Source organism: Manacus candei, unplaced genomic scaffold (assembly GCF_025592945.1).
Source record: "Manacus candei isolate 608988 ecotype Guabito, Panama unplaced genomic scaffold, ASM2559294v1 h1tg000046l, whole genome shotgun sequence".
In the NCBI taxonomy this organism is placed as follows: Eukaryota; Metazoa; Chordata; class Aves; order Passeriformes; family Pipridae; genus Manacus; species Manacus candei.
Genome location: NW_026138094.1, coordinates 16,630,186 through 16,652,134, shown reverse-complemented (window position 1 = coordinate 16,652,134; position 21,949 = coordinate 16,630,186). Strand labels below are relative to the sequence as shown.

Here is a 21,949-nt window from a genome sequence, read left to right as displayed (position 1 = left end):
TGTCCCAGTGTCGGTCCCGGTGCCATCAGCTCTCCAGCAGCCGTGCCCGTTCCTGTCCCAGTGTCGGTCCCGGTGCCATCAGCTCTCCAGCAGCCGTGCCCGTTCCTGTCCCAGTGTCGGTCCCGGTGCCGTCAGCTCTCCAGCAGCCGCGCCAGCTCTCTGCCGAGGCTCAGCAGCTCGGGCTCGGGCAGTAGGTGCTGGCGGATGGTGCTCAGGGCCTGTGCCTCGGTGATGTGCCGGTAGAGCGGAGGAGCGGGCAGCGGGAGGAACCCCGCTAGCTCGCACACCGCCACGGGGAAGGGCTCGCCCACCTTGGGGCCGAAGCGGGGCGGGCGCGCCCACAGCAACACCCGCAGCCCGCGGTCTTTGCTGGCGCCGGGCCCAGCCGGAGGGTCGCCCCGCGTGGCCAGCACGTTGCAGGCCAGCCCAGCGCCGCCCAGGTGCTCCACTGCCCGGCACACGGCCCGCGACACCGGCTCCAGCGCCGCGGGGCCAGCGGCAAAGAAGAGAAAGGCGGTGGCCGGTCCGGCACGGAGCAGTCCCAGGCGCGGCCCCAGCGGCTCAGCCGGCGCCGCCTCCAGTGGCAGTGGGCGACCCAAGTAGAGCCCGTGCAGGTGCAGGTGGTTCACCGAGGCTCCGCCGCCCAGCCCATTGAAGCCCACGCGGAATCCCGGGTGGGCGCTGACCAGCGCCACCTCCAGCGCCCCGCGCAGCGCCGAGGCCGTCAGCGCCTGCGGCAGCCGCAGCGCCGGCTCGGGCAGCAGCAGGACGTGGCCCCGCTCCAGCGGGCTGGCGTTGATGGCCACCAGCAGCGGGTCGGGCGGCGGCCCCGGGCCCCCGGCGCGGCGCAGGCGGAGCAGCAGCTCGGCGGGGCGCAGCCGGGTGAAGTTGAAGGCGTCGGGGTCAAAGGGGTCCCGGAGGCTGCGGACGGGCTGCGGTGGGCGGCGCTCGGCGCTGCGCTGCTCGTTCAGCTGCGCCACGAGGCGCACGGGGCCGGGCAGGACGCGGGTGGGCATCGGCCCGAGCCGGTACCGGAACAGCCCCCGCTCCATACGGTCGCTCCAGCCCGCCAGCAGCGCCCTGTCGAAGCGGGAGGGCGCGGAGTCCGGGTCGTCCCAGCCGGCCGGCTGCAGCACGAAATCGTCCTCGCCGTACACGAACTCCTCGGGGCTCGGCTCGCCCCGCTCCTCGCCCGCCGCCGGCGCCGCCGCCATTACCGGTGCGGGGCGGGCTCAGCCGCGAACCCGCGGACTCGGGGTCCGCCGGGAGGGCGGGGCTACGCGGGGCGGGTGGGCGTGGCTGTCTGGCCGCGGGGCGTTGCCACGGCAGCGGGTGAGTGACAGGCGGCGGAAGCGGCGCCATGGGCGGCTCGGCCAGTCTGCTGCCGCGGGACGCGCTGGGCGAGTACCAGGTACGGCACCGGCACCGGCGGAGAGGGGCGGCGCCGGGGGGACACGGGGGCGGCGCGACCCCGGGGGGCAGCTGCCCAGAGCCCGAGGGACCCGGGGCTGCGTTGCCCCGGGTCAGGCCCTGACCCCGCTGCCGGTACTGACCCCGGTACTGACCCCGGTGCTGACCCCGGTGCTGACCCCGGTACTGACCCCGGTGCCCGGTGCTGACCCGCACTCTCCCCGCAGGAGCTGACGTTCCTGAGCAAGCAGGAGATCCTGCTGTAAGTACCGCCCGTGGGGCAGGATGTGGGTGCAGAACCCCGGCCCCCCGTAGTCCCGGGGCCTCGGGCTGTGCTGGGGGTCGCGGAGGGCCCCGGCCCTGCCCCGGGGCTACCGTTCCGCCGTGATGCCCCGCTGAGCCGGGAGGTGCCGGTGCCGTTCCCTGACATGGAGTGTCACAGGGCAAAGGTCCGCGGGTGCTGCCGGTGGCGCGGGGTGGGGACTGGGGAGCCGCCCCGAGCCCCCTCTGAATCCCCAGCCATGGGGCGGGCAGCACCCGGCCGGCTCCTCTCCCTGGCCCCGGGAGCAGCTGGGGGACCCCCGGGCCGGCATGCACCCGCCCGGCCCTGGGAAGCGCTGCCGGTGCCCAGAGGGGCTGCTGCCATCCCGGGAGCACCACAGAGCCGCTCTTGTTCTTTCCTCTTCAAGTGCCTACAAGAGGTTCAGTGAACTGCTGCCAAAGCAGGAGCGGGAGAACGCCTGCTCCGCGCGGGTTCCCAAGAGCCACATCCTGACGCTGCCTGAGCTGCGGGTACGGTGCCTGGCACACACAGGACGCTGCTACTCCTGGGTGGGGGCATGTTTGGGCAGGGCCTCGGTTTACCCACCACGGCCTCACCGTGCCAATGCTCTGCCCTCAGCTGTGCCCACAAACAGCTTCCTCGTCCCCAGTGAGCCGCTGAGGATCCCAGGGATCCCCATGGTGCATCCCGGGAGGCACAGGACAGGCTCAGCTGTGCTGTGGGTGCCGCACTGGTGGCAGAGTGGGGCACTTGCTCAGCTGCTGGAGCAGCAGCCACAGCCGGTGTGTGCAGGAGGGAACCAGCCCAGCCCAGCCCTGCCTGAGCCGTTCCTGTGTCCACAGGCAAACCCCTTCCAGCACCGGATCTGCCATGTGTTCTCCACCTCGGAGGCTGGGGACAACAGCATGTCCTTTGAAGACTTCCTTGCCATGCATCTTTGGTAAGGCTGGGGGCTGCTGCTGTCTCCTGGGGTCCCCACACCTCAAGGAAGAGGGGATGGGGGATGAATCCATGTTCAGGAGGGCTGCCCATGGGGACGGTGGCTTCAGGAACTCCCTGTGGGACTGGCTGTTTTGGCACAGTGATGCGCATGAAGCTGTGCAGTGCTGGTGCTTGTGACTCTCTGGGGTCTCTGTGGCCCTGCCCAAAGGTACCTTTCCTGTCCCCACAGACTTTGACGACGATGGGACTCTGGACAGGAAGGACCTGGAGCAACTGGTGAACTGCCTGACGGGGCAGGGCGAGGAGTCCCGGCTGAGCAGGGCGGAGATGGAGCAGCTCATCCAAAACGTGAGCGTGTCGGGCAGGGCACGGACACTGCACGGCCCCAGGCACAGAGCTCACCATCCCTTTCCCCCCAGATCCTGGAGGAGTCTGACATCGACAAGGACGGCACCATCAACCTCTCCGAGTTCCAGCATGTCGTCTCCCGCTCCCCAGACTTTGCCAGGTGCGGTGGTGCCCAGCAGCACAGCCTATCCCGGGGCCTGTCTGGGGGTTCATTGTCCCAGTTGCTGAGCTGGGGCAGAGCTCATGGTGGCAGGAGGGCAAGGCTGCCCTGTGCCAGGTCTGCCATAATGGCAGAGCAAGCTGCATCCCAAGCTGGCTCTGCATCCCAAGCTGGCTCTGCAGAGCCTCTCCCACGTGGGAATGTGGGTCCCTGCAGCAGTGGGCGCTCGCAAACTCTGTGTGACCCAGCGAGGACCTGTTGTATCTCTTGCAGCTCCTTCAAGATCGTCCTGTGAGCCCCGTGGCTCACCAGCACCACTCCTCCAGTTCCTCCAGCACCACTCGTCCAGTTCCTCCAGCATCATTCCTCCAGTTTCTCCACCACTCCTCCAGTTCCTCCAGTGCTCCTCTGGCCCCTGCAGCTCCTTGTCGGCTCAGTCATTTTTTCTTTCAGAAAAAATGGCCCCTCACTGACCCAGCAATGCCATAGTGCCTTGGGCAGGAGCCCTCCTGCTTTCCTCTCAGGTGCCTGGCAGTGGGGGGCCCTAGGAATCTGCCTCTCCTGCAGCCCCTCTGCTCTCCCAGCACCAGTTTGACTCCATATGCAGTCCAAGGGCAGCTCTGCAGGTGGGGGAGGCTGAGCTGCTCCTGCCTGGGGCCACTCTGCAGCAGCACAGCCCCTCCCTGCCCTCAGGACCAATTCCCAAATCCCTAAAGACCAATTCCCAAGTTGTGCCTTCCAGCAGCAGGCAGAGAGCTGCCTCCCTCTCCAGCCTCTTCTCAGCTTCCTCATCTTCCTGGGAGCGTCCCTGCTGCCACATGGATTCATTTCTGTGAGCAGTAACACGAACATGGATCCTCTGAGCAATAACCAAATTGTGGATCGTTTTTCCTGAGCAATAACCCAAACAGGGGCCGTTTCTCTGAGCAATAACCCAAGTGCCACTGTACAGGTGCCAACCCACAGCAGAGCTGTCCCCCCACGGCTGCACAGGACACATTCCTTCCCCACTGGCACAGCCCACGGGTGTGCAGCTGGACTCCCCCGTGCTGCCTCAGCACTGACCGTTCTCAAAGCCTGTTCTCCTCTTCCTCCCTTTCCCTCTCTGCCCCTCCTCTGGCTCCAGCCCAGCAGCTGCTTGGCTGCGCTGGCCTCTTCCTCCCCCAGCCCCTGTGAGGACACAAATAAAGGGCTCCGGTTTCACCCTCACTCTTTGCCGCCTTTGTCTGGCTGCGGGACGGGTGCCACGAGGGTGCTGGGGACACGGGCCCCTGCCAGGCCCGTCTGCCCGTATACGAGCCACCGCTGTGGGACAGGTCCCCCATCCTGCGCGGTGACAGCCCTTTCCATGGCCACCCCCCTGCCTTCCTCCCTCCCTCCTCCATGATGGGATTGTTCTGGGCAGCACAAAGATCTCGGTGCTCTGGTCAGAGGCACCGAGGGAAATCCCGGCCAGGCGAGCGGGATCTTCGCTGTGGGCAGCGCTGGGGCCCTTTGTGCCTGTTCAGCCACCGGCTCTGCCCTGGCCCGCAGCCAGCGGCCCCGCCGGGCTGGTGCGGGGCCTGGGTCTGGGGTCCAGCTGGCCCTGCAGAGCCCCTGTGCTGGTGTGGGGCCTGCCATGGAGCAACCCACGCCGGTTCCCGTCCCAGTCTCAGTCCCGGTGCCATCCCCTCTCCAGCCGCAGCGCCGGCTCGGGCAGCAGCAGGACGTGGCCCCGCTCCAGCGGGCTGGCGTTGATGGCCACCAGCAGCGGGTCGGGCGGCGGCCCCGGGCCCCCGGCGCGGCGCAGGCGGAGCAGCAGCTCGGCGGGGCGCAGCCGGGTGAAGTTGAAGGCGTCGGGGTCGAAGGGGTCCCGGAGGCTGCGGACGGGCTGCGGTGGGCGGCGCTCGGCGCTGCGCTGCTCGTTCAGCTGCGCCACGAGGCGCACGGGGCCGGGCAGGACGCGGGTGGGCATCGGCCCGAGCCGGTACCGGAACAGCCCCCGCTCCATACGGTCGCTCCAGCCCGCCAGCAGCGCCCTGTCGAAGCGGGAGGGCGCGGAGTCCGGGTCGTCCCAGCCGGCCGGCTGCAGCACGAAATCTTCCTCGCCGTACACGAACTCCTCGGGGCTCGGCTCGCCCCGCTCCTCGCCCGCCGCCGGCGCCGCCGCCATTACCGGTGCGGGGCGGGCTCAGCCGCGAACCCGCGGACTCGGGGTCCGCCGGGAGGGCGGGGCTACGCGGGGCGGGTGGGCGTGGCTGTCTGGCCGCGGGGCGTTGCCACGGCAGCGGGTGAGTGACAGGCGGCGGAAGCGGCGCCATGGGCGGCTCGGCCAGTCTGCTGCCGCGGGACGCGCTGGGCGAGTACCAGGTACGGCACCGGCACCGGCGGAGAGGGGCGGCGCCGGGGGGACACGGGGGCGGCGCGACCCCGGGGGGCAGCTGCCCAGAGCCCGAGGGACCCGGGGCTGCGTTGCCCCGGGTCAGGCCCTGACCCCGTTGCCGGTACTGACCCCGGTGCTGACCCCGGTACTGACCCCGGTGCCCGGTGCTGACCCGCACTCTCCCCGCAGGAGCTGACGTTCCTGAGCAAGCAGGAGATCCTGCTGTAAGTACCGCCCGTGGGGCAGGATGTGGGTGCAGACCCCCGGCCCCCCGTAGTCCCGGGGCCTCGGGCTGTGCTGGGGGTCGCGGAGGGCCCCGGCCTGCCCCGGGGCTACCGTTCCGCCGTGATGCCCCGCTGAGCCGGGAGGTGCCGGTGCCGTTCCCTGACATGGGGTGTCACAGGGCAAAGGTCCGCGGGTGCTGCCGGTGGCGCGGGGTGGGGACTGGGGAGCCGCCCCGAGCCCCCTCTGAATCCCCAGCCATGGGGCGGGCAGCACCCGGCCGGCTCCTCTCCCTGGCCCCGGGAGCAGCTGGGGGACCCCCGGGCCGGCATGCACCCGCCCGGCCCTGGGAAGCGCTGCCGGTGCCCAGAGGGGCTGCTGCCATCCCGGGAGCACCACAGAGCCGCTCTTGTTCTTTCCTCTTCAAGTGCCTACAAGAGGTTCAGTGAACTGCTGCCAAAGCAGGAGCGGGAGAACGCCTGCTCCGCGCGGGTTCCCAAGAGCCACATCCTGACGCTGCCTGAGCTGCGGGTACGGTGCCTGGCACACACAGGACGCTGCTACTCCTGGGTGGGGGCATGTTTGGGCAGGGCCTCGGTTTACCCACCACGGCCTCACCGTGCCAATTCTCTGCCCTCAGCTGTGCCCACAAACAGCTTCCTCATCCCCAGTGAGCCGCTGAGGATCCCAGGGATCCCCGTGGTGCATCCCGGGAGGCACAGGACAGGCTCAGCTGTGCTGTGGGTGCCGCACTGGTGGCAGAGTGGGGCACTTGCTCAGCTGCTGGAGCAGCAGCCACAGCCGGTGTGTGCAGGAGGGAACCAGCCCAGCCCAGCCCTGCCTGAGCCGTTCCTGTGTCCACAGGCAAACCCCTTCCAGCACCGGATCTGCCATGTGTTCTCCACCTCGGAGGCCGGGGACAACAGCATGTCCTTTGAAGACTTCCTTGATATGCTGAGCGTCTTCAGTGACTCTGCCACCTTCGACATCAAATCCCACTATGCCTTCCGCATCTTTGGTAAGGCTGGGGGCTGCTGCTGTCTCCTGGGGTCCCCACACCTCAAGGAAGAGGGGATGGGGGATGAATCCATGTTCAGGAGGGCTGCCCATGGGGACGGTGGCTTCAGGAACTCCCTGTGGGACTGGCTGTTTTGGCACAGGGATGTGCATGAAGCTGTGCAGTGCTGGTGCTTGTGACTCTCCGGGGTCTCTGTGGCCCTGCCCAAAGGTACCTTTCCTGTCCCCACAGACTTTGACGACGATGGGACTCTGGACAGGAAGGACCTGGAGCAACTGGTGAACTGCCTGACGGGGCAGGGCGAGGAGTCCCGGCTGAGCAGGGCGGAGATGGAGCAGCTCATCCAAAACGTGAGCGTGTCGGGCAGGGCACGGACACTGCACGGCCCCAGGCACAGAGCTCACCATCCCTTTCCCCCCAGATCCTGGAGGAGTCTGACATCGACAAGGACGGCACCATCAACCTCTCCGAGTTCCAGCATGTCGTCTCCCGCTCCCCAGACTTTGCCAGGTGCGGTGGTGCCCAGCAGCACAGCCTATCCCGGGGCCTGTCTGGGGGTTCATTGTCCCAGTTGCTGAGCTGGGGCAGAGCTCATGGTGGCAGGAGGGCAAGGCTGCCCTGTGCCAGGTCTGCCATAATGGCAGAGCAAGCTGCATCCCAAGCTGGCTCTGCATCCCAAGCTGGCTCTGCAGAGCCTCTCCCACGTGGGAATGTGGGTCCCTGCAGCAGTGGGCGCTCGCAAACTCTGTGTGACCCAGCGAGGACCTGTTGTATCTCTTGCAGCTCCTTCAAGATCGTCCTGTGAGCCCCGTGGCTCACCAGCACCACTCCTCCAGTTCCTCCAGCACCACTTGTCCAGTTCCTCCAGGATCATTCCTCCAGTTTCTCCACCACTCCTCCAGTTCCTCCAGTGCTCCTCTGGCTCCTGCAGCTCCTTGTGGGCTCAGCCATTTTTTCTTTCAGAGAGCACAGGCCTGGCCCCTCACTGACCCAGCAATGCCATAGTGCCTTGGGCAGGAGCCCTCCTGCTTTCCTCTCAGGTGCCTGGCAGTGGGGGGCCCTAGGAATCTGCCTCTCCTGCAGCCCCTCTGCTCTCCCAGCACCAGTTTGACTCCATATGCAGTCCAAGGGCAGCTCTGCAGGTGGGGGAGGCTGAGCTGCTCCTGCCTGGGGCCACTCTGCAGCAGCACAGCCCCTCCCTGCCCTCAGGACCAATTCCCAAATCCCTAAAGACCAATTCCCAAGTTGTGCCTTCCAGCAGCAGGCAGAGAGCTGCCTCCCTCTCCAGCCTCTTCTCAGCTTCCTCATCTTCCTGGGAGCGTCCCTGCTGCCACATGGATTCATTTCTGTGAGCAGTAACACGAACATGGATCCTCTGAGCAATAACCAAATTGTGGATCATTTTTCCTGAGCAATAACCCAAACAGGGGCCGTTTCTCTGAGCAGTAACCCAAGTGCCACTGTACAGGTGCCAACCCACAGCAGAGCTGTCCCCCCACGGCTGCACAGGACACATTCCTTCCCCACTGGCACAGCCCACGGGTGTGCAGCTGGACTCCCCCGTGCTGCCTCAGCACTGACCGTTCTCAAAGCCTGTTCTCCTCTTCCTCCCTTTCCCTCTCTGCCCCTCCTCTGGCTCCAGCCCAGCAGCTGCTTGGCTGCGCTGGCCTCTTCCTCCCCCAGCCCCTGTGAGGACACAAATAAAGGGCTCCGGTTTCACCCTCACTCTTTGCCGCCTTTGTCTGGCTGCGGGACGGGTGCCACGAGGGTGCTGGGGACACGGGCCCCTGCCAGGCCCGTCTGCCCGTATACGAGCCACCGCTGTGGGACAGGTCCCCCATCCTGCGCGGTGACAGCCCTTTCCATGGCCACCCCCCTGCCTTCCTCCCTCCCTCCTCCATGATGGGATTGTTCTGGGCAGCACAAAGATCTGGTGCTTCTGAGGGAAATCCCGGCCAGGCGAGCGGGATCTTCGCTGTGGGCAGCGCTGGGGCCCTTTGTGCCTGTTCAGCCACCGGCTCTGCCCTGGCCCGCAGCCAGCGGCCCCGCCGGGCTGGTGCGGGGCCTGGGTCTGGGGTCCAACTGGCCCTGCAGAGCCCCTGTGCTGGGAAGAAGCAGCTTGGGGCACTGGCATGGCTGTTTCTCACACTCTGTCTCCCGCTCCTTGCGCTGCTGGCCCTTCCAGCTCAATGCCCCGTGTAGCTGACGGTATCTGCCCGCCAAGGCCTGTACCCCTGTGGCCCCAGGGCCGTGTCTGCTGGCAACGTACCAGCCAACGCCTCCGGTGGCTTTTTTGATGTCCCAGAACAGGCTGGGCTGGAAATACAGTGTGCAGGTCCAGCTGGGAGTGAGGCAGTGCTGGTCCCTGGGGGTGATCCTGCCTCAACACGCCAGCTCTGTGCAGCACTCACTGCTTCTGTCAGCCCCGTCCTGGTGCAGCTGGTGCTTCCCAGGCGTGAAGGTGTGTGAGGGCTCATGAGCAGCACTGCACCGTAGTACCAGTCCTGGTCTTCAGCCACCATGGAGTCAGGTCCTGCCACCAAAGCAGCTGGGGTCTGCCTACAGCCAGGTGGGATGGGGACAAGGACCTGCTGCTCTCTAGATGGGCAGTGGGTCCTATGTGCAGTACAACACCATAGTCCTGGGGAAGGGGGCTGCCACAGCCCCTTCTTGCTGGAGGCTGCTCCGCTCCCAGCCCCAGGCACCAAGTTTTCTTAGTCCTGTTCACCTCTGCCTTCCGCAGCTTCTCATGGTGTCAAGACAGTATCAGCCCTGCTCTGCCTCCACCACGCTGCCTTTTGCAGCATGGGCCTCCAGGCACGGCCCCAAGACAGCCGATGGCTGCTCAAGTGACACCCTGCCAGAGGGTCACAGGGACCCTTGGCACGGCCCTGGGCAGCTGTGCAGGCACACAGCCACCGCGCTGCAGGGCCCCGCGTGCCCTGGCCCAATGCTCAGCCAAGCACATGGGGACTCTGCAAGTCTGACAGCCAGCATGGCCCTCCTGCCCTGACTGAGTGAGGTGCAGCCACAGCAGATCTTCCCCCAACTGCACCAAGAGCCGGACATGGCTCCTCTCCGTGGGGCCACCAGGATGGTTCCAGCCTGGGAAGTCGCCCAGCCCCACTGCACACACATATGTCCAAAGGAGACACTTGGACTTTATATAAAAACCACTGACATTTCTGCACACGCACATGGGGCCATGAGGTGTCCCTGCCCACCCAGTGCAGGGGGAGCTGCTCCCTGCCCCCTTCCCCGGACACGATTCACATTTTCCACGTATTAAAAATGAACCAAACACAGACACACAGCACATGCCACGGGGCCGGCACCACCTGGCCGCACGTGTGGCCCTGGGTCCCACAGCAGGACATCACAGTGAGTCGGGGTGTGAGGGGGCTGTGGCCGCCCCCTCCTGCTCTCTGTATAGAGGGGGTCTGGGCCCTGCGGAGCCAGGGCCGCACCAGCAGCCCGAGCCAGGCACTGTGTCCATTCCCACGGTGGGGACGCTGGGCTGGCACGGTCCCGCAGACATCCCTGGAAGGCATGCAGCACCCCTCACACCCACCGTTGCCAGTACCGAGGTGATGCCCAGGGAGCTCCCGGGGGTCCAGACCCCACTGGCTGATGGGTGCTGCCGCAGGCCACGGGCACCAGGCTCCAGGCATGCACACACAGACAACACAGACCCCGGCCGCGGCGCGGTCCGGTGAGGCTCAGCAGAGCAGAGGTGGTCACGGGCGAGGGCTTGGCTCTCGTCCTCGTCACACCACTGAGTCCTGGATCTCAGAGCCCAGGCGCACCCGGGGTCTTTGGCAGGCAGGAGACACCTCCACAAAGCTGTCCCGGATGTGGAGGGGCCTCTTCTCTGACTCGGAGAAGGTGCGTGGTGTGCCCGAGGGCTCGTGCACTGGGGTGCTGACAATGTAGTTGTCCTGCAGGGCCTGGTAGCCCTTGTGCTCAGATGCCGCACTGGGCAAGCTGCTGCCATTCAGGGGCAGGCTCTCCACTGGCTTGCGAGGTGGCTTCTGGTGCCGGCTTGGGTCTCCAGGCTCCAGCAAGGCCTTCATGCCATCGCGGTGCCGGTGCAGGACAAAGAGGGCCAGCACGAAGACGGCGGCGGCAAAGAGCACACACATCACCAGGAACTCAGTCCAGTAGGTCTTGCCATCCAGCCGTGCTGCGGCGCTGCCCACTGCCGAGGTACTCCGGGACGTGCTGACCGTCTCCAGGGCATCATGGCCTGAGGCCACCTTCCTGCCAGGGTCCAGCGGCCCACGGCCCAGCTCCTGCACGCTCACACAGTAGCTGGCCATCAGCTTGTGGAATCCCTCCTCCAGTGACCAGCACTCGTAGGTGCCTGCGCGCTCGGGGCTGCCCACCAGGATGAGGGCCCCGTCGGGCAGCACCAAGTAGGACGCGTTGACAGGTGCCCCGTCGTGCAGCCAGCGCCGCGAGGCCAGGTTGGAGAGCAGCCGGCATGGCAGCGGCCGCACCGCGTTGGGCGGCAGCTGGATCCGCTGGCATGGGGCACCAGAGGCTGCAGAAAGAACTCATGGTCAGCGAGGGGACCCTGGATGTGGATGGGGGAGTAATGGGGGTGCAGATTGGGAGCCTGGGTTGTGTGGGAGCCCCTGAGACACCCAGTCCCAAGGTAGCACCCACAGGAGCTCACCTGGGGGCAGGAGGATGCGGGGACGGGGCTGGGAGGCATTGGCCAGCTGGCAGAGCCGCTCCGTGTCAGCGTCCTCGATGTCCTGTGCCCAGAGCCTGGGGACAGACAGGTGTCAGGGCAGTGGGGTGCTGCAGGATGCAGGGGAATGGAGGGGAATGGGTGGGCACTTACTGTGGGTGTGCTGGGGGGTGCTGGGTGACCCTGCGGCAGGCACCACGGCTCCAGGCACAGAAGGGGTCCCGTGCCAGCACACACTCCCCACAGCTGCGGTACAGGCTGCAGTTGGCAAAGGGCACTTGGGCCACTGCTGTGTAGGTGGCTGCATAGACAAGGCCCTGTGAGAAGAAACACGGCAGTGTCAGGGGGTGGGTTCCTGCACACCCCTGCCCTCCCAGGTCTCTGTCTCCCAGCCCACAAACAGGACCTGCCTCATGCAGGCTGAGCCCCCCGTGTCCCTCCCCCCTTGCTCTGGCTCCTGCCTGGTCCTGGTCCAGCAGCAGCTGGAGAATGGGCTGCCCGTCAGGGAAGAGGCAGATCTCCTCGATGATGTGCACGCCGTGGTTCACTCGCACAGCCTTGTGCAGCCGCCCATCATCTGTGAACAGAGGGGCTGTGCTGAGTGGGGCCAGGGCGCACAGTGCACACCCTGCCCCACCAGAGCCTGCCTGCACCCACCCATGCCCAGGAAGAGGACGTCGTAGGTGCCGTGCAGGCCCTGCGCGCGGTGCACGCCGATCTGCTGGTAGCGCCGGCGGCTCTGCAGCAGCAGTGGCTGGCTGCGCACTGGGCTGTCCATCAGGAAGTGGTCCTTGATGAAGTTCAGCACCCGATCTGGCATCTGCAGCGATGAATTGATCTTGAGGTGCCGCGTGTGGCTGGTGACGCACTGTGGGGGAGAGGAAGGGGCTTGGTAGTCCTCAGGGCAGGGGGTGGGTGGGCGGCTCTGCTGTGGCGGCCGCCAGGACCAGGAGAGCGCGAGGGGCTGTGTCGCGTCCTGCGCTTGGGCAGGCGCCAAGGGGGCACCTACTGTGCCTGGCCGGGGCTCTGGCACCGGGCCAGTGTCCGTGTACCACTGCTGCGTCTCACGGTTCACCTCCTTGTAGAGCCCGCCGAAGGCACGCTGCACACTGCGCATGGGGAAGGCACAGACAGCCGAGCCCAGCCCCCCCTTGTTCCTGGTGGGGAGAGGCAGAGCCCGTGGCAAGATCAGGCCTCTGCCTCTGCTGAACCCCCTGCACTGCCCCCCGCAGTGGCCCAGATCCCTGTCACTCACCATTGTGAGGTGAAGACCCCATAGAAGAGCGTGTCCCTCCAGCGCAGCTCACCCGGAGTGAGCACGAAGATGTCCTGCAGCACATTGAAGGGGAACCCGTCCTCGGGGTGTGAGCAGAGCAGCTGAGCTTTCAGGAAGGTCGTCCACCGCCGCTGCAGCACGCGCTCCCCGCCCTGGTCCCCCTGTGTGGCACAGCGGGTCAGGGCGTGACACCACAGCTGTGCCCCCGGGGAGCCTCAGGGGCTGGGTGAGTGGAGTAGGGGTCCAGGCACCGAGGGCTGGAAATGTGCAGGGTGCTCCCACATACCCCCCACCCCAACAGTGAGTCATATCCCAGGCACAGTCCCCCACGCATCCCCACTGCTCTGTGCCCACCTTGCACACACGTGCGATGCGGGAGACAATGGTGTTCTCGAAGTAGTCAAACTCCTTTCCAGTCTCACTGAAGAAGAAGTAGACCTTGTCGTCGTCGCCCTCAGGGTTGCCGGCAGGGAGGCTCTCGCGCAGGTAGGCTGAGCCCACGAACACTGGGTCTGGGGACACAGGGACCCTTAGCACTACTGGCCCGATCCCCAGCTTCCCACGCTCTGGGGGACGAGGACCTTGACCAACCGTGCCAGCCCCAGTGCTCACCCTGCAGCCAGTTGAGGGAATTTTCGGTCTTGAGGGCAATGCGGTTCTCCTGGCTGCGGGAGATGGTTGGCTCATTGCCCTGGAAGTTGCTGACAGTCCCGGCATAGAGTTCTCCATCTACCAAAGACATGCTCCTGCTGAGACCCAGCACATGCCATTGGCATGGCCCTGCTCCCCACCAGGGTCCATGACAGCCTGGCCCTGGCTCAGCTTGGTGGGGCAGATGCAGGGAGGGTGAGACACAGGGAGGAGGGCGAGGGTCGCAGAGCACTGCAGGGAGGGTAAGGGTGCCAGGGTGGCACAGGGAGGGCAAGGGTCCTGAGGCAGCACAGGGAGAGTGAGAGTTCCAGGGCACTGTGCCTTACCGACCATGACAGCCGTGGAGCGGTACTCGGGGTCGAAGGGGCAGCGTCCCTTCCCATCCTCCAGCAGCACCTTCCCTGACACATCCCGCTCCAGGCTGAAGTGCTGCATGTTCTGCAACAGGACAAGGCTGTGAGCTGGCAGAGCTCACCCCAGTGCCCAGGACCCTGTTGAAGGGCCCCATCAGCGTGGGGGGACCTGAGTGGGGCCCTGCTCCTGTACTCACAATGTAGGTGCAGGCTGGGCTGAAGGCACAGGTCCCACAGGTGTACAGGTGGGTGCTGTTCAGCCGCAGCAGCAGCTTGATGTAGTTGTGACAGTCCCTCTGCAGGGGTCAGAGGAGCCGGCTCAGCCCTCGGCTCAGCCCTCCCACCCGCATCCACCCTGCACGGGCACTGCCCACTCTACCGCAGCCCCTGACAGCCACTGGTAGTGGGGCTCACCTGGGGGTCCTTGCCCTTGAACACACACTGCCTCTTCTTCTCCTCATCCGCACTCCATAGCAACTGTGGAGAGGGGACAGTCACTGGGAGCCCCTTGTCTCTGCCTGGTCCACCCACACCTTCCTTGGTCTCATCCCCAGCACCCATGTCCTCCCCACACCAACCATCCTGCTCCTGAATACAGCAGCTCACTCAGACCCAAAATGCTGGTGGGGAGGGCAGCTCCTGCACTCCAGCTGGCTAGGTGCCCCCTCCCTCCCTGCGGGCAGCCCATCCCATCCCTAAGCTCACCCTTCGAGCCGGGGCACCGGGCTGGAAGTGGCTGGTGTTAAGGGCGAGAAGCAGCTCCCGTGCCCCCAGGTAGAGGGTCCTGCCATCCGGACTCAGCAGCAGGGCCGTGTAGTTGGACACGCCGGGTGCCTCAAACCGCTGCACCACCCGCTCGGCTGAGTCTGTTGGGAGGACAGTGACTGGCATCAGCCTCATATGGGCACCTGACCCCCAAGACTCCTCACCACAGCCCATCTGCGCAGCACCTCGGCCGTGCCATCCACCCAGAGCAACCAGGGTTGGATCTGGCCTATGCTGCCAGACATGTGTGGCACCACACACATTGCGGTGAACTGTGCACGGCCACAATAGTGCCCGAGGGCAGCCATGAGGCGTTGCTGTGTCCAGGCCCTGGGGATGCTGCAGCAGCCCCGCCCAGCACTGGGGCAGCTGCCCAGCTGCACACAGCCCCAGGGCTCAGCCCTGTGGCGCAGGAGGCTCAGCCCAGCCTGGGCCCATGGGGACCCCAACATCGCAGCAGGGAGAGCATCAGAGAGATCAGAGAGCTCAGCCTGTGCTGGACTCAGGGCTCAGCCCGGTGCTGCCCACCCTGGCCCTTGGGGCTCAGCCTGTGCCGGACACGGGGCAGTGGCTGTGCTGAGTCAGGGAGTGCCCGTCCCGTCCTGTCCCGCGTGGGTGGCCTGGCCCCGGAAACCCTTCCTCTCCTGCTGCTGCTCTGAATCAGATGGGCCTGGCTGTGTCAGCGAGACACGTTGGGCTGACTCATACTGCCAACTTCCCTGACCTCTGACACCCTGGGAACTCCCCGACCTCCCCCGACCCCCTGCCTGCTCCCAGAGCCCCACCAGGATAGCCCTGGGGCTCCTGCCAGTCCCTGCCAGGTAAGAGCCAGTATGAGCCCTTGAGGACCTGTGAGGCAACAGTGCTGAGGGGCAGGACCCTGTTGCTCTCCCCCCCCATTGCTCCACACACCTCAAATGCCTCTGAATGGGGCAGCATCTCCCCCTACCCTGCAAGACTCAGTTGGCCCCTGCCCCAGCACCCACTCCAGTTCTCCCACAGTGGTGCAGAGAGAGGGAAGTCAATGCCCCAGGGCATCCTCCGCAAGGGGTCCTGCACCCCAGTGCTGGGACGATGCCACCTGTGGTGGGCATGGCAGCAGAGGGGCAGCAGGGCCCCTGCGCCCTGCAGAGCTGTCCTGACATGGGGAGCTGCTGGTGCGGCTGCCAGGGACCTGTCAGGACACGACCTGCTTCTTCCAGACAAACCTGCTGCAGGCACATCCAGCGCTCCCAGGGGAGCAGCTCCCAGCTCCTCCCTCCCACTAACTGCAGCCCCACGCAGCCATGCTCCGCGGGAGCCACCACTGGGCACACACCGGTCACTGGCCCATGCCTCCGGCCCAGCTCCTCTTGCAGCGCTGGGGTCCAGCTGGGACCCTTAGGCACTGCCTGTGGCTGCAGCCCCATAGCCTCTCAGGTGGGCAGAACCAGTCTGTGCAGGCAGGGCTGGGCAGCACAGCACAGCACAGCACGACACCTAGCTGGCCATCGTGCTGGCTTCCAGCCTCGGCGGGTCCCACATCTGCTGGTGCCACCATGGCCATGGCCAGTGGTCACGGGAGCATGTGGTGGGGCCACGTCCACACCAGCGAGCCACAGTGTGCTGAGCCAGGGAGTGCTCCCAGCTGCCCAAACCACGGCACCCTCCCAGGCCCTGCCCAGCACAGGATGGGATGGGCTCCACTGGCCGGGAGCAGCTGGATCCAGCCACCTTCTCCTGGCAGTGCAGCCAGTCTGGACACCCAGGGGCAGCACCCCCGTCCCAACACAGCTGCCAAGGCTGAGCCCAAGGAGCGTGCCCCACTGCTATCCCACCCTGTGCCAGCTGCTGGGGGGCTCTGCAGGGCAGGAGGGGGCTGCAGCCATGCTCCCCACTTGTGAGGGCTCTGCCTAGCTGAGCACCCTCCCAGATGTCCTTCCTCAGCCCTCAGTGCTCTGGGGCCATGCGGCTGACGGGGGCCTTCAGTGGGGCCCGGGGCTGCCCGGAGCTGAGCACAGCATAGTGCAGGGCTGGGGGAGCCCCGGGGACACACTCAGCAGGGAGGGGGCCCACAGGCAGAGCCTCCCAACCGGTTCAGCCCATCCCATCTTGTACAGGACACGGCTGCTACCACTGCCCTGCGTGCAGGGACATGAGCACCCCTGGGTGCCCCAGACCCTCCCGCCCTTGGTGCGGGTCTGGGCACAGAGACGTGTGTCCCTGTGCCCCACAGCATCCCCGGGGCTCTGCCCCAGCCCTCGGTCCATGATCCGCTGACGAGGGTGTCCCCGTGTCCCCCCGTGTCCCGGGGAGCTGGCAGGGGCTGTGCAGCCTCGGCACTGTCACACGGCGTTTCCACGCGGGGCCGCCCCGTCCTGCGGCGCGGGGAGCCCGGGGGGACGTGGGACCCTCCCCCGCTCCAGTGGGGACGCCTGCCAGAGCCCCCGGCGAGGGCTGACCCCCCTCCCCGGTGCCGGCGGGCCCTCACCCACCGAAGGTTAGCGGACACTCACCGTAGGGCAGGCTGACCCGCGGGACGGGCTCCGGAGCCGCCGAGAGCAGCAGCGCAGCCAGGACCGGCAGTACCGGCCGGGTCGCCATCCCGGGCCGAGCCTCCGCCGCCGCCGCGAAGCCGCCCGGGCGCTGCAGACCTGCAGGAAGAGAAGGGGCTCAGAGACTCGGTACGGTACAGTACGGTCCGGTTCGACCCCGCCGCCCGCCCGGCCCCGGGGCTGCCCGCCCGCCACTCGCCACCGGGCGGGGCGGCCACGCGCAGAGCCCCGCCCGGCCGCACCGAACCGGGCCGAGCACTACCGATCTGTTGCCGAGCCGTTCCCCGCCGTACCGAGCCGCTCCGGCTGCCCCAGTCCCGCCGGTGCCCCGGGCGGGGCGGGCCGCTCGGAAGAGGAGGCGGCCGGTTTCCCGCCGGTACCGCCCCCGCTCCGCCCCGGTGGGACCGGGCCCTGGTCCCCGCCCCGCGGCCGTCACGGTCCGGAGGGGACGGGGCTTTGTCCCCGCCACTCCCCGCACCTCCCTCCATCACCGGCGGACCCAGGACCCCGGGGATGGCCCGGGAGGGACTGGCTGGGGGTGTCTGTCTGCCCTGGGAACAGCTCGGCCCCACGGCTGCTGCCAGAGCCCCCCCAGCCCCTCCGCTCAGGCTGTGCCCCATGGCCGCTCTGCTGGGGCTGAGGGCTCTGCCTGGCACAGCCCAGCGCTCCCTGCCCTCCCTCGGGAACAGTGGGGTCCCACGGGGTGCCTGTGCCAGCCCTGCCACGGGCAGAACTGGCTGGTACCGGTGTCCCAACAGGCAGCACCCGGCAGAGGGGACACATCCTTTGCCATCCCCTGTGCCCGTCCCGGGGGTCCTGGTGTGGCCACGCTGCCGAGCAGGCACTGCTGGGCAGGACCCTTTGCCCGGGCCCTCGGTGGGCTTTGTTCCGGGCCAAGGTCTGGGGAGGATGTGCAGCCCCCACACCCCCGGGAGTGCTGCCCGCCCGGCCAGCAGCTCCCACGCAACTGTTATTAATTACAGCTCCTCATATCGCCATGGCAACGGGGTGACAGGGGGACAGACGACTGGAGGTTGGGGGCTACCCTGCAGCAGACAGCTCTCCTGGGGTTGGGGTGCCCACCGCTGCCCTTCCCACCACTCCCCATGCCCTGCCTGGCCAGTCCCAACCCTGGCACCCCACTAGTGGGACACGCTGTGAGCCCCCTGCATAGGAGGAGCACTCCCCACACTCCCCGGACAACTGCAGCCATGCTCCTTGAGTGGCTGTGCCCACATTCCTGGAAAAACTGTGCCCACACTCGCACACTCTGCCTGTTCAGCGTTGCTGGACAGTGCCGGCTCTTGGGCTGTACCTGGCTGGTGTTCAGGGGCTGGGGCTGTGGGGTACCCCGCTGGCCCCCTTGGCCTTGCTTCCTTCCTGTTCTTGTTGCTCCTGCTGTGCCTGACGAAGCCCGACGACGTTCCTTCCCAGGCCCGGGACAGCCCCAAAGCTCCACCCCGGCCTTATCAGCACCCTTTGCCCGGAAAGTGCCACAGACAGACAGGAGTCAGCCAGGTATGTCACCCTGTGTGGGGTGGGAGCAGGCACTCCCCTTGCAGACATGGCCCCCTTCCCCATGGCACCCCACGGCACCCTGGGGGACTCTGTGGTCTGAGCCGTCACCTGTACATGGCCGTGGGAGTGCAGTGCCAACACCACGGTGTGATGGCACACAGCAAGGACAGGACCCCTCTGTGGGAAGGGCAGCTGCTCTGGGGTAGGCAGGGGGGACAAGAGCAGGAGGGAAAGGAAGGGGCAGGCAAGGAAGGAGGGAAGGGCCAAGCAGGGAGGGAGGGAAGGCAGAGTGGGAAGGGAGGGCAGGAGCAGGCAGTGGAGCCAGGCCAGAGCCTGCGCCTTTAAGTGCCGCTCCAGTGCTGCTGGCAGCTGGGGCTGTTTACGCCAAACTCCCATTTATCTCCCGTCCTGCCCACGCAGCTGCCAGTGGGGCAGTGCCCGGGGCACCCGCAGCACCCTGTCCCACTCTGCACCCGCGCAGGCCCATGCGTGCCCTGTGCCCCGCTGCAGGCACCGGCACGCACTCGTGCGGTGGCCATGCCACCCTCCCTGCTTGCTGCCAGCGATGGGGAAACCACTCCGGGTGTCTGGGCAGCACCAAAACACACAGCCTAGGGTCAGTGGGCAGGTGGGGTGGTGGTTTCTGCACCAAATTCCAAAGCCAGCGTCTGCCGCCCTGTTCCACTGGCAGCGGGTGCCTGGGAAGGTGGTGGTGGAGCTGAGTGCTGCTGCTGCCTGCAGGGAACGGGGACAGGGCTGCGTGTGCCTCGATTTTGCTGCTGCCTGTGTATTCCCACCTTCCTCCTCAGCCTGCCCCAGCATGGGCAGCAGTGTGGGCATGGCCCCTGCTCAGAGACCCACACCCGGCTCGCACGCAGCCCACGTGCCTGGGCTCTCCCCAGCTCCTGGGGCTCACACACGCACCCCGGCTCGGCTGGCTGTGGGAGCTGCCAGACATAACCAGGTGGTCCCTCCTCCTGGTCATACACATGCACAGCATGTGAGCACGCGTGACACACGCCTGCAGCGTGTGGCTGTGGGCCCTGCGGAGTCACAGATGCTCCAGCTCCAGCTGCTCAGCACCAGCTGCTCGGAGATCGCAGGTCTCTCTGCATGGGGATACCTGGGGGCATGGCCGCAGCTGGAGCATGGCTCAGCTTTGCTGCTTCCCACCAGCCCCCCAGGAGAGGCCTCAAGCAGGATGAGGCTCTGGCCTGCGGCATGAGGGCTCCCCACAGGGCCCCGGGGCATCCCTCATTCCGTGTGCACCAGCTGTGACACCCTGCCTGAGCCAAGAGCCTCCCATGGGGCAAAGCTGGGCTGCCACCATGACCCTGGCCCGCCACCATGACCCTGGCCCGCCACCAGCTCAGACTTCGCTGCCAGGACCTCCTGACTGGGGTGCTGATGCTGTCTGATGGTGGCACACAGCAAGCCCCTCACTGCCCCACAGAGGCCCCTTTGCCCCAGCAGGGTGCTGTGGGGGACCCAGGGCACCGGGCACCCCAAAACACACACTTGTCCAATTGCTCCTGCACAATGTTAGAGGCTCAGCTCTGAGGGCCATGGGGTATCCCCACATGGGGTATCCCCACTGGACAGCCCAGTTGTCCCCCATGATGCCAGTGCCTGTCTGCACCTCTGCACTGCCTGCCCAGGGGGCTGCAGAATACATGGGATGCTTCCCTGAGCCCCTACTGCTTGTCAGGCACCCCTGGCACAGGGCAGAGCAGAGCCAGCAGGCACCCCTGGCAGCGAGCACCCTTGGTGGGCAGCAAGGTGGTGAGCCCCAAGCGCAGGCACATGGGAACCCTGGAGTGCAGGAATGGGGGGTTCTGGCTCAGGGATGGATGCCCCCTTCCCAGCCAGTTTGGGCTCTGCAGAGCCCAAACAAGCACTGGTCTCCTTGGTCCCACGGCACCCTTGTTACCCTTGCCATGGTGATGCCTGGATCAGAGGGGGTGCCAGCCCCCCAAGCAGCCCCAGGCCCAGGTGGAGCAGGCATTGGGGCCCATGGAGTGACCTGACAGCCCATGGGATGCTGACTCTCCCTGTGCCCCCAGCCCAGGGGCTGCCTGGGCCCCAATCCTTCCTCAGGTGCTGTGGCCACACGCCCGTGACACACAGCATGTGTGCAGGTGTCCAGGGCACAGCACACAGTGGGACACACCACGCACACGTGTGTCCCACCCCTGAGCGTGCACTAACATGCCTCCCCACGAGTAGCCAATGACACCCATCCCAAGCACCGTCCGTGCCTGCGCTTCCACACCCTTGGCCAAGCCACGGCGTACGCACACCCGGCACATGTAAACACACGCAGCGAGGTCACGGGGTGTTCACACCCTGGGCAGCAAACACACGTCTGGGAACAGGCTGAGGGAATGGCCCCCGGTGTGCCTGCACCCTGCACATACACACACACAAATACACACACAAGCACATTTGCACATACATACACGCGTGTACACAGGCACACTCACAAACACACAGAGGCAAACTCACATCCAGGTGCACACAGTCACACACACACCACGAACACATGCACACATATGCACACTTACCCATGCACGCACAAATGCACAGGCACAGCCACACACATGGGCACACACATGCACACACACACAGTCACACACACACGTTCTCACACTCACCTGCAACCCCAGCCCCTCCACCATCCCCTGTGCACCCATCTCTCGGGGACCTCCGTGCCCATGCACACACCACCCCTGTGCACGCACACCCGCACACACACACAGCCACACACACACACAGCCACACACACACACACACACACACACACACACAGCCACACACACACACACACACACAGAGCCACACACACAGCCACACACACACACACACACACACACAGAGCCACACACACACACAGAGCCACACACACACAGAGCCACACACACACAGAGCCACACACATAGCCCCGCACGCACGCATCCCCCTACACACGCACAGCTCCGCACACACACGCACAGCCACACACACAACCTCGCACACACACACGCAGTCATCCGTACACGTACACACACACGTGTACACACACACACACACACACACACACGCACACACACACTCCCTTTCTCTCTCTCTCCGCCTCACACACATCCCCGCCCGTGCCCGGTGCCCCCCCACTGCTCACCGGCTCGGCGGCTCCGGGGCGCGGCGGGAGCCGCCGGCAGCGGGGCGGGCTGCGGGGCGGGCTGCGGGGTGTTCCCCGCCGGCGCCGAGGGGCGGTGCGGGGGCGGCTCCGGGGGCTCCGCCCGCGGCACAACAAAGGCCGCCCCGCCCCTCCCCGTTCCGGCCGCCCCGCCCCGGGGGTCCCGGGGGGCAGCTCCTGCCTGACTCGGGCTCAGCTCTGGGGGCGGGAGCTGTAGGGTTGGTCTGACCCCCCCT

General features: G+C 66.5%; 4 protein-coding genes across 5 annotated transcripts; 2 read left to right on the top strand and 2 right to left on the bottom strand.

Moving 5' to 3' along the window:
• Positions 1-123: 123 nt before the first annotated feature.
• On the bottom strand, positions 124-5,413 carry GDPGP1 (GDP-D-glucose phosphorylase 1). The gene is made up of 3 exons (XM_051797067.1): positions 4,807-5,413; positions 2,848-2,947; positions 124-1,231 (listed from the first exon to the last, which is right to left on the bottom strand). The coding sequence occupies exons 1-3, from the start codon at positions 5,293-5,295 to the stop codon at positions 132-134; spliced, it is 1,689 nt and encodes a 562-aa protein (XP_051653027.1). The 5' UTR covers positions 5,296-5,413; the 3' UTR covers positions 124-131.
• LOC127475222 (calcium and integrin-binding protein 1-like) lies at positions 1,288-4,349 on the top strand. Its single transcript, XM_051796776.1, has 7 exons — positions 1,288-1,411; positions 1,638-1,672; positions 2,100-2,202; positions 2,536-2,626; positions 2,814-2,983; positions 3,055-3,143; positions 3,417-4,349. The coding sequence occupies exons 1-7, from the start codon at positions 1,361-1,363 to the stop codon at positions 3,436-3,438; spliced, it is 561 nt and encodes a 186-aa protein (XP_051652736.1). The 5' UTR covers positions 1,288-1,360; the 3' UTR covers positions 3,439-4,349.
• LOC127475218 (calcium and integrin-binding protein 1-like) lies at positions 5,373-8,467 on the top strand. Its single transcript, XM_051796773.1, has 7 exons — positions 5,373-5,492; positions 5,695-5,729; positions 6,156-6,258; positions 6,592-6,745; positions 6,977-7,095; positions 7,167-7,255; positions 7,529-8,467. Exons 1-7 carry the CDS (start codon positions 5,442-5,444, stop codon positions 7,548-7,550), a joined length of 573 nt encoding a protein of 190 aa, XP_051652733.1. The 5' UTR covers positions 5,373-5,441; the 3' UTR covers positions 7,551-8,467.
• Positions 8,167-18,549, bottom strand: SEMA4B (semaphorin 4B). Of its 2 annotated transcripts, none has more exons than XM_051796739.1 (15): positions 18,336-18,549; positions 16,982-17,119; positions 14,427-14,587; positions 14,136-14,198; positions 13,919-14,017; positions 13,695-13,806; positions 13,330-13,446; positions 13,072-13,229; positions 12,697-12,878; positions 12,451-12,598; positions 12,099-12,309; positions 11,903-12,018; positions 11,595-11,758; positions 11,424-11,518; positions 8,167-11,288 (listed from the first exon to the last, which is right to left on the bottom strand). In XM_051796739.1, the coding sequence occupies exons 2-15, from the start codon at positions 17,067-17,069 to the stop codon at positions 10,513-10,515; spliced, it is 2,490 nt and encodes an 829-aa protein (XP_051652699.1). In that variant the 5' UTR covers positions 17,070-17,119; positions 18,336-18,549; the 3' UTR covers positions 8,167-10,512. The 2 variants fall into 2 exon arrangements, with proteins under 2 accessions (XP_051652699.1, XP_051652700.1); XM_051796740.1 differs by lacking the exon at positions 18,336-18,549 and adding an exon at positions 17,314-17,388.
• Between the last annotated feature and the right edge of the window lie 3,400 nt (positions 18,550-21,949).

Coding starts and splice junctions, on each gene's coding strand:
- LOC127475222 (XM_051796776.1), top strand. CDS start 1,361: ATGGGCGGCTCGGCCAGTCTGCTGCCGCGGGACGCGCTGGGCGAGTAC. Junction 1,673..2,099: donor AGCAAGCAGGAGATCCTGCT/GTAAGTACCGCC, acceptor TTCCTCTTCAAG/TGCCTACAAGAGGTTCAGTG. Junction 3,144..3,416: donor CGCTCCCCAGACTTTGCCAG/GTGCGGTGGTGC, acceptor TATCTCTTGCAG/CTCCTTCAAGATCGTCCTGT.
- GDPGP1 (XM_051797067.1), bottom strand. CDS start 5,295: ATGGCGGCGGCGCCGGCGGCGGGCGAGGAGCGGGGCGAGCCGAGCCCC. Junction 2,948..4,806: donor TGCGGCTGGAGAGGGGATGG/CACCGGGACTGA, acceptor CGCCCTGCTCAG/CCGGGACTCCTCGCCCTGCC. Junction 1,232..2,847: donor AGTCTGTGGGGACAGGAAAG/GTACCTTTGGGC, acceptor TTCGCGGCTGAG/CCCGCCCCGCACCGGTAATG.
- LOC127475218 (XM_051796773.1), top strand. CDS start 5,442: ATGGGCGGCTCGGCCAGTCTGCTGCCGCGGGACGCGCTGGGCGAGTAC. Junction 5,730..6,155: donor AGCAAGCAGGAGATCCTGCT/GTAAGTACCGCC, acceptor TTCCTCTTCAAG/TGCCTACAAGAGGTTCAGTG. Junction 7,096..7,166: donor TGGAGCAGCTCATCCAAAAC/GTGAGCGTGTCG, acceptor CTTTCCCCCCAG/ATCCTGGAGGAGTCTGACAT.
- SEMA4B (XM_051796739.1), bottom strand. CDS start 17,069: ATGGCGACCCGGCCGGTACTGCCGGTCCTGGCTGCGCTGCTGCTCTCG. Junction 13,447..13,694: donor CTCCACGGCTGTCATGGTCG/GTAAGGCACAGT, acceptor TGTCTTTGGTAG/ATGGAGAACTCTATGCCGGG. Junction 12,019..12,098: donor CGTCCTCTTCCTGGGCATGG/GTGGGTGCAGGC, acceptor CTCTGTTCACAG/ATGATGGGCGGCTGCACAAG.